General features: G+C 41.4%; 1 protein-coding gene across 1 annotated transcript; it reads right to left on the bottom strand.

Annotated features, from left to right (window-relative positions):
- Positions 1 to 9112: 9112 nt before the first annotated feature.
- LOC140176660 (uncharacterized) lies at positions 9113 to 9553 on the bottom strand. Its single transcript, XM_072208194.1, has one exon. It carries the CDS (start codon positions 9551 to 9553, stop codon positions 9113 to 9115), a length of 441 nt encoding a protein of 146 aa, XP_072064295.1.
- Between the last annotated feature and the right edge of the window lie 287 nt (positions 9554 to 9840).

Genomic DNA, 9840 nt, shown 5'->3' on the forward strand with positions numbered 1-9840 from the left:
TTAGTGTCATTGGAGCGCTAATGTACCTTGCTAATAATATACGCCCTGACATATCATTTGCTGTAAATTTACTAGCAAGGTATAGTTCATCTCCAACCAAAAGACATTGGAATGGAATCAAACAAATTTTTCGATATCTTCATGGAACGGTTGATACTGGGATTGTTTTATCCCTATGGATCCAAGTCACAATTAGTTGGCTATACTGACGTTGGATACTTGTCTGATCCACACAAAGGGAGATCTCAAACAGGATACCCGTTCACATATGGTGGTAGAGCTATATCATGGAGGTCCACAAAACAGACGATTACGGCAACATCCTCTAATCATGCTGAAATACTAGCGATACATAAAGATAGTCGCGAGTGTTTTTGGCTCAGGAGTTTGATCCAATATATTTTGTCATCATGTGGACTAATTGATTATAAGATAGCTCCAATTGTCCTGTTTGAGGATAATACAGCATGCATTACTCAACTTAAGGGTGGATACATCAAAGGTGATAGATCAAAATATATTTCTCTCAAATTCTTCTTCATACATGATCTTCAAAATTAAGGGACAATTGATGTCCAACAGATCCGCTCAAGTGATAATCTGGCAGATTTATTTACTAAGTCACTTCCAAAATTCTTCTTTGAAAAATTGGTACATCAGATTGGGATGCACCGATTTTGAGATATCAAATGATGTCGACAAGAGGGAGAGACTATACTCTTTTCTTCTTGGTCAAGTTTTTTCCCATTGGGTTTTTATTGACAAGGATTTTAACAAGGCCATTCCCATCACAAAGGATATTGTACTCTTTTTCCTTCACTAAAGTTTTTTTCCATTGGGTTTTTCTTTAGTAAGATTTTAATGAGGCATAATGCTAACTGGTTATCCGGGAGAGTGTTGTGACGAGAATGGATAAGAATGATGGATGCCCATTTATGGGTGGATCATTTTTCCTATGTTGAAAGAAACAAATTCTTAGGATGAAGCAAAATTGATGAAGTTTGAATGCTTATAAATATGCATGAACTGATGTAAAAGGAACACACACAGCAACAATAAAAATACTCTTCCCTCTTTCATATACAATTCCCTTTCTTTCTATTTCTCTCTAAGTTCTTAAGTTGCAATACATATAATACGATCAAATAGATAAGTTACTTATATTATTATAGTTGTTCTTGTATGGATACCTGAAGGGATAGCTCGGTCCCTAGGAATCGACGCCGAGTTGTTATCTTCTGTGCCGACCTTTGGGCCTTGTGGAAGTCTGAGCTTTACTCTGAAGGGATGTCCAAATGCGCAGAGCGTGAGCAAGAAACAAAGGGGGAGTGTACCTGCAAAGGCACTCCGAAGCTTAAGTCAGTATTGAGAATTCAATGTGTTCTAAGGATAGAAGACTATACCTTTTATGAGTGATGATAGGTCGGTTATGTTTCCGTTTCATCATATGAATTGAAGAGTAATAATTGGGTGATAAAATCCCATCTGACGTTTCGATTCTAATATGTCCGTTGAGATTGTTTGAACTGCCGAACTATAACATCAGCTTGTTGAGTAATAACGTGAATAATGCCGAGTTATGACAGATAATGCCGAGTTATGATGTTGGATTTGTAACGGTCGGATCATAGCCCCAAGCTTAGCCTGGGAATATGTTTAATGAAGCAGGTTGAGCTTTTAAGAGTCGGCTATTGAGGGATGTTGTAGTTCGGCAAATTTGGGTTGTCCTTGGAGCCCCCAGATCAAGGTGCTTTATTGAACATTTATTGAAACTATAGATTGTTATGATTAAGAGAGAGAAAAAGTTAAGTAAAAGTTTTAATAAGTATGCGTGTTTCCAATGCAGGCTTATTGGGTTTGATGTAACTGATTGGATGGGAAGTGGAACTAAAATTTTTGGTTTAAGTGTGAAATTAAAAACATTTGGAATCCTAAAGGTTTGCATGCTTGCTGTATTATTCTTTCTCAGGCATTTGGAACAAAAGCATGAGTAAAAGAGGTATGTGTTAATCCTTTCCTCTCGTCTTCTCAGTTTAGAATCTGTGGTTCGTTTTCTGTTCTTCTTCGTCTTGTCTTCTGTTTTCAAATGGGTTATGAGAAAGAGACGAAAGGGAAGATAGATTGATCTTACGATTGGGTGAATAACGATGTGAGGGGTCGTGTTTCTTTGTTTTTGGATGTTGGTGCTATGAATGAGATAGACAAGGCTAGGGTTGTGAGGGCTGGTTCTGGAGTTCGATTGGAGTTACTCCCATATTCAGAGAATGACAGGATTTTTCACAGAGGGGAGGGTTTTGAGCATTTCTTTATGTATAGCTGTGTGTTGGAGGAACTGAAGGTGAGACTTCGATTCAGTGAATTTGAGTGTCAGGTGTTGAAGCAGTTGAACTGCGCACCCTCACAACTGCATCCCAATGGGTGAGCTTTCCAGTGTGCGTTTGAGGTTCTTATGGAGTTTTTGGAGGAAATTCCATCAGTGGAGTTGTTTTTCTCTTTGTTTCAGGCAAATGGTGTGTGGAAAGGTGGTTGGGTAAATTTAAACAGTTCACCGAGGTTTGGCATTTTTAAGTTATACAAATCGTCCTTTAAGAACTTCAAGGAAATGTATATTAAGGTGAGTAGTTTCGAGGGTGACTTTCCGTTCTATGTGGACGAACATTTAGGGGAAAATTTTCCTCTTTGGTGGTGTTCAGAGCCTCAAAACATTCTAGGGCCTGAAACTATAACCCCAAGGGATGAGTGCATAATTGAGTATTTGACTGAGGTTGTTGATCGGAAGAAATTGATTTCTGTATATGATCTGCTGCAATGGGAAGAAAATAAGGCGGCTGTTGTAGACTTTCTGGGTAAGGAATTTGATTTTCTTATTGTATCATTGTTGAGATTTGTGACAAATGTTGGTTTTTGCTTGTGTTGCAGGTGGTAAATATCCGGGCATATCTACTGCGAGTCTTAGGGCTCGTGTGAGGAGTAAAGGTCTTGATAAAGAGGGATCTTTGTCAAAGGCGGAGAAGGTCAGCATTGACAAGGTTGATCAGTCGAAGCCGATGAGGAAAAAGGTGATTTTAAAGAGGAAGAAAGCTGACGTAGTGGACCTATCCGAAGATTCTGATAATGGGATACAAATTCCAATAAAGGAAGTGCAGAAATTTTATGATAACCAAAAGAAGTTGCATGATATTGTGGAGCAGAGTGAGGGTACGTCTCTTTGGGGGAAGGATTATCCTTTCATGATTACTGCTGATGAGGTCTGTCAGACCCCCTCCGATGTTATTTTATCTGAGGAGGTTGGGGATGTGGCTATCGACCAGTATATGCAGGTAATTGTGTTTTTGTTGTGTTACTTTGTTTGATATATTTGCTGATAATTATGTTGATGGTTGTATTTGCTTTGCGTAACGTTGTTGGTTTGCAGCTTGCCAGTTTGGGGCGTAGCCGCGAAAAGAAACATTTGAAGGCTGCGAATGAAAGGACTGATCCAAAGTTGAAGGAGGAGTTAGATTTGAAAATAGCTAGGGTTGCCGAGGTTGAGGCAAAGCTGGCTGAGGTACAGAAGGAATTGTTATTGACAAAGGAAAATTATTCGAAGAAGGTGGAGGACGTTAAGAAGAAGGAGGCCGGTCTCTCTAGTATGAGTTCTCGTGTGATTGAGTTAACAAGTCAGTTGAAAGAGATTGAAAAAAGCAAACAAGGTGAGATTTTGGATTCGTTTATTTTTGAAAAAGCTTCAATTCAAGCGAAATTTCTTGCTCCTGGAGTGGATTTCTCTCAGATGGATCCAGGGAAGATAGTGTAGGATGGGGTTATGGTGGAGGATGACGGTGCTGCTAAGCAGGGAGATGAAAATATTGAAGAGGTTTAGGTCTGATGTTGTTGTGTTTGTTGAACATTTATTTTGTTGGGGAACTATTTTGCTCCTGTGGTGAGCTTATGTTTGTAACTTTATTTTGCTACTGTTTTTTGAGAGAAGCAATTTATGATGAGTGAGTGTTGTCTGATTTGTGACTGTGGCCTAGAGCCTAATTGTTTTGTTCTGGGTAAAACATACCATGTAAATTTGTTTGAATGGTGAAGTGCCATTATTTTCGGAAGATATTTGTTTGATGTTAAGGGAGGGCCGAGTAGGCCGAGTTTAGTGAGATGCCAAATAATAGAAATAGGGTTTATTTGATAGATAGTGTTAGGTGTAATTGGATTGGTTTTGATGAATTTTTGAATGGTCATTTTTCGACTATTGATTAGTAATGTGTTTGTATGATTAATTCTGAGTAGTTTGGAATCGCGGTGAGGTCGGATATTTGTTTGACTGATAGATTCCGAATGATCGGTTTCGAATTAAGATCGACCAGTTGTTTGATTGATAAATTCTGAATGATCGGTTTCGGATTAAGATTGGCCAGTTGTTTGATTGTTAGATTCCAAATGATCGGTTTCGGATTATTGATCGGTGGTTTGTTTGACTGATAGTATCCGAATGATCGGCTTCGGCTTATAGATCGGCAGTATAAATAGTTTGCAAATAAATGAGAGAGGAATAGTATTTGATGAAATAAGAAATTTATTTATTTGAGAACCATTGTTTCCAAAGGCCTAGGTAGGCTAGCCTCGTTAAAACATTTCCAAGCAAAACCCATTGTGGAAAAAATCTTGGTAGTAGGAAAAAGAGTACTCACCAGTCCCTGGTTTTTAACTGTAATATAATTTTAAAGATGATACATTCCAAGTGTTAGGCAGATCTTTACCATCTAAGGTTTGTAATCAGTAAGCTCCATTGCCGATGACTTCTGTGATTCGGTAAGGGCCTTCCCAATTAGCTACTAGTTTGCCATGGTTTGATGGTCTTCTAACTTGTTCTGTTTTCCTGAGCACAAGCTCGTTTACTTGGAAAGACCTTGGGTGAAGTCTTTGGTTGTATCTTCGAGCTATGTGCTGTTGCATGGCCAAATGTTTGACTGCTGTTGACGATCTGACTTCCTCTATGAGGTCTAGTTCGGATTGGCGAGCTATGTCTGTTGAAGTATGGTCGGCCATTTTAGTGCATAGTGAGGATTAGGAGATCTCCACGGGTATCATTGCGTCTGAACCGTAGACTAGTCGGAAGGGTGTTTCCTTTGTGGTTGAGTGAATGGTGGTGTTGTATCCCCATATGATCTCTGGGATAAGCTCGGCCCAGAGGCCTTTTTCATCATCCAGTTTCTTTCTTAGAGCATGTAGTATTACTTTATTTGCAGCTTCTGCTAACCCGTTTGTTTGTGGGTGCTCTACCGATGAAAAGTGTTGCTTGATTTTCAAGTCCTGCAAAACGGATGTGAACTTCTGACGGCAAACTGGCGACCATTATCTGTGATAATGTGCCGAGGTATGCCGAATCGACAAATAATATATTTCCATACAAAAGAAAGCATTTGTTGTGATGTAATCTTGGCTAGAGGCTGTGCCTCTATCCATTTTGAAAAATAATCAATTCCTACAACCAGGAATTTTACCTACCCTGCTGCTGTCGGGAAAGGGCTGAGGATATCTATGCTCCATTGGTTGAACGGCCAGCTTACCTCGGAACAGTGTAGGAGTTCAGCCGGGAGATGTGTTATCGGATTGTGTTTCTGGCAGTTGTTACAACTTCTGACTTTTGTTTTACAATCTTGTCGTAGTGTCGGCCTGTATAATCCAGCTCTGAGGATCTTTGAAGACAGGCTTCGGGCTTCGGGCTCCGAGGTGTGTACCACAGATTTCTTCATGTGCCTCGGCAAGCGAAAGCTCGGCTTCTGCTCTGCAAAGACACTTTAGTAAAGGACGAGAGAATCCTTGTCTATACAGGCAATTATTATAAATTGTAAAGAAGGAGGCTTGTCGGCAAAAATGTCAAACATTTTCGACATTGCCTGGCAAGATCCCTGTCCGAAGATACTTTATGTATGGAGTTCTCCAATCTGCTTCCTGTGTTACACTTAAAACTTCTGTGAGTTCAATGTTTGGTTTAAGTAATGTTGACTAATAAAGGGATGACCCGTTTGGTTAAGTACTGGCGAGTTTAGATAGAATGTCAGCTCGGCCATTACTCTCCCGGGGTATGTGCTGTATTTCGTATTTAGAAAATTTTGAAAGTAAATTTTGAACGATGTCAAGGTATTTAGAAAGCAAAGGGTCTTTTACTTGGTATAAGTTGTTTACCTGCTGGACGATAAGTAAGGAGTCACAGTATACCTTAAGTTCGGTAATGTTTAGGTCGGCAGCGAGTCTAAGACCAGCAATTAGGACTTTGTACTCACTTTGATTGTAACTTGCTTTGAAAGAAAAATGGAGGAAATGTTCGATGACATTGCCGTGACTATCATCAAGTATGATACCTGCTCCACATCCTTGTGGGTTGGAGGACCTGTCGACGTATAAAGACTATTCGCTGTAATCTTCGGTTGTGTCTGGTACTGAGAACTCGGCAATGAAGTCGGCCAAGAATTGGGACTTAATAGATGTTCGGCCCTCGTACTTGATATCAAATTCCGAAAGTTCCACCGACCACTTTACTAGTCGGCCAGCCAGCTCTGATTTCTGAAGGACTTGTCGTAAAGGATGATCTATCCGAACATGGATTACATAACTCTGGAAATATGGCCGGAGTCTTCTGGCTGAGAAGACAAGGGCTAGAGCCAGCTTCTCAATGCTCGAATATCGAAGCTCGGTATTCTGTAATGTTTTGCTAGTAAAATAGATCGGGAACTGCTGCTTTTTACTTTCTGCAACAAGAGCGGAGCTTACAGCCCAGTTAGTGACAGATAAATATAAGAATAATGGTTTCCCTTGAAGGAGGGTTTGTAAAATTGGTGGTTTTGAAAGAGTTTCTTTGATAATTGTGAATGCTTGTTCGGAATCATCAGTCCATTGGAAAGCTTTTTTCTTTTTTAAAGCTTGGAAAAAACATAAAGACTTAGAAGCTAGACAGGGTAAGAATCTAGAGAGCGCAACGAGTCTCCCTGTTAACCGCTGGACTTCTTTGATGGTTTGTGGGCTTGTCATGTCTAAAACAGCTCGGCATTTTTTTGGATTCACCTCAATAACTCGGCTAGTGAGCATGAAGCCGAGAAATTTGCCGCTCTGGACGCTAAATGCGCACTTCTCGGGATTCAACTGCATGTTGTATTTTCTGATTTGACCGAAGATTTCTGTGAGGTCATCAAGGTAATTGTTGCCGACCTTTGTCTTGGCGACCATATCGTTAATGTAGATCTCAATGTTCCTGCCGATCTGCTTGGCGAAGACTTTGTCCATTAGGCGTTGGTATGTTGCACCTGCATTCTTAAGGCCAAATGGCATGACTTTAAAACAGTAGTTTCCATATTCAGTAATAAAGGCTGTCTTATTTTGATCGAATGGATGCATTTGGATATGGTTATAGCCAGAATATGCATCTATAAAGCTAAGTTTTTCATAACCAGATGCATTATCAACTAGACAATCAATAGATGGAAAATGATATGAATCTTTGGGGCATGCTTTGTTAAGATCGGTGAAATCAACACACATGCGCCATTTACCGTTATGTTTTTTTACCATGACGACATTCGCCAGCCATGTTGTGAATCTGATTTCCTGGATGAAGCCAGCGTTGATCAGCTTCTTGGTTTCTTCCAGGGAGGCTTGTTTTCGGTCGTGGCCGAGGTTCCTCTTTTTCTGTGCTATAGGTCGGACGGACGGATCTAATGCCAGCTTATGGGATATGATGGATGGATCAATGCCTGGCATATCAGCTGGAGTCCAAGCAAACAGGTCAGCATTTTGTTGTAAAAATGCTCGGAATGAGGCTTTCTCCTCTGATGTTAATGTGGAGCCGACGTAGGTGAATTTGTCCGGGCTTTCTGCGAAATAGATTTTATGCAAGTTCTCTGTCAGGGTTGGTCGCTCGAGGGTTCCTGGTTTGGGTCAAGGTCGGCCAAGGCCGGTAGGTCGTCTTGGTTGCCAATGTTGTGGACATGAGCCTGTATGTGTTGGTTAGGTCTTTTAAAACTGTTGTTGTAGCATTCTCTGGCTTCTCGGGCATCACTGTGAATGGTTGCAATTGTGTTATCCTGCAAAGGGAACTTAACACAGAGATAAATTGTAGAGACTATGGCGCCAAACCTGTTTAAGAAAGGTCGGCCAAGTATCAAGTTGTAAGGAATAAACAGTCAACAACTAAGTATTGAATATCTGATGTTTTTGACAAAGGAAACTCACCGAGTGTGGTTTGTAACCACACAGAGCCCATAATCGGGACTCTCTCACCTGAGAAACCAACCAGGTCTCCAGTGGAAGGTTGGAGGATGTTGGTGCTGAGTTTCATCTTTTGGAATGTGAAGTAAAAGAGGACATCGGCACTGCTTCCAGGGTCCAGTAAAACCTTTTTGATTAGGAGATCTCCGAGCTGCAAGGAAATCACGACCGGGTCATCTATATTTGTTACGTTGGTGTTATGGTCGGCCGTCTGGAATGTTATATGAGGAAAGTGTGGAAGTGTCTGCTGTTGAGTTTGATCGGCTTCTATGGAAAGCATAGCTCGGTAAGATTGCTTTCTTGCCAAGCTTGTGGCTCCTCCACCTGCAAAACCTCCGAAAATACAGTTAATAATACGTCTTGGTTGGTCCGGATGATTGGAGTTCGATCGATCTTTATCTCGGCCATGCTATGTCGCCGAGCTTTGGTCACCAGAGAATGTTCGTTGTTGTATGTGGCCGCCGATGTACTTGTCGAGGTGACCATGCCGAGCTAGTCACTCCAGAAGGTCTTTGGCGATGACACATTCGTCAGTAGTGTGTCCGTGCTTTTGGTGGAAAGAGTAGTATTTTGATCTGTCTGCGCCTTTTGAATCTGGGTAACTGCCGACTTTTCTTAGCGGCTTGATCAATTTTGAATTTAAGATCTCTTTGATGATGTCGTCATGCTTGGTATTGAACTGAGTGTAAGAGTCATATCGCGGAGTTGGTTTGAAGCTTTTCTTGTTGTCTCGTGTTTTGTCGTCGTCTCTGTATTGTGGTTTCTCTGTTTTCCGAGCTTGTTGGAGTTCTTCGATGTCAATCTGGCCTTTCGCCTTTTCACGAAACTCGGCCATAGTTTTGGGTTTGGCTACAGCAATGGTCTCCTAAAATTTTCCTGGTCGGAGTCCGCTTTTTATTGCGTGCAGTTCCACCTTGGGATGGAGATCGGGTATACTCATGGCTATCTTTGTGAAGCGCATCACGTAATCTCTAAGGGTTTCGTGCTGGCCTTGCTTGATTGTGTTCAGGTAATCGGAGTCGTGTAGGTAGATGGCCGATCCAGCAAAGTGCTCCTCAAAAGGCTTTGATAGGTCTCGAAAGCGAGAAATAGAACCTACAGGCAAAGAACAGAACCAATCAAGTGCAGGACCGTCTAAGTAAGATGGAAAACGACAACATAAAACTTTATCAGATTCACCATTTACTATCATTATGGAGGTGAACTTCTTGATGTATTTCTTCGAATCACCTAGTCCATCATAAGGGGTTAGTGTGGTCGGCAGGGTGAACCTCATGGGCAACAGGAAATTCATCACCTCGGCCATGAACGGCCCAGGGGAGCTTTCTAGGTTGTCGTCCTCGTCATCTGGCCAAGCTTCCTCATTATGCTCGGGTTGCTCTTCTTCGTGCCAGCAGTTTCAGAGACATGCGTCGGCCATGAGTTATGCTCGGCTTCTTCTGTCCGTTCTTGTCAATCATTGTTGTTTTCGATTCGGGTGTTATTCAAATTAGAAATTTGATTTGCCATTCGTTGGTTCTCTTCGGCCATGCGCTGGTTGGCTTGCCATAACTCGGTCACCATCTGAAGGAGTTCAGATGGCGTGGGTGGAAG

Source organism: Arachis hypogaea, chromosome 12 (genome assembly GCF_003086295.3).
Source record: "Arachis hypogaea cultivar Tifrunner chromosome 12, arahy.Tifrunner.gnm2.J5K5, whole genome shotgun sequence".
NCBI lineage: Eukaryota > Viridiplantae > Streptophyta > Magnoliopsida > Fabales > Fabaceae > Arachis > Arachis hypogaea.

Excerpts from the sequence above, each read along its gene's own strand:
- LOC140176660 (XM_072208194.1), bottom strand. The coding sequence starts at position 9,553 with ATGGCCGAGGTGATGAATTTCCTGTTGCCCATGAGGTTCACCCTGCCG.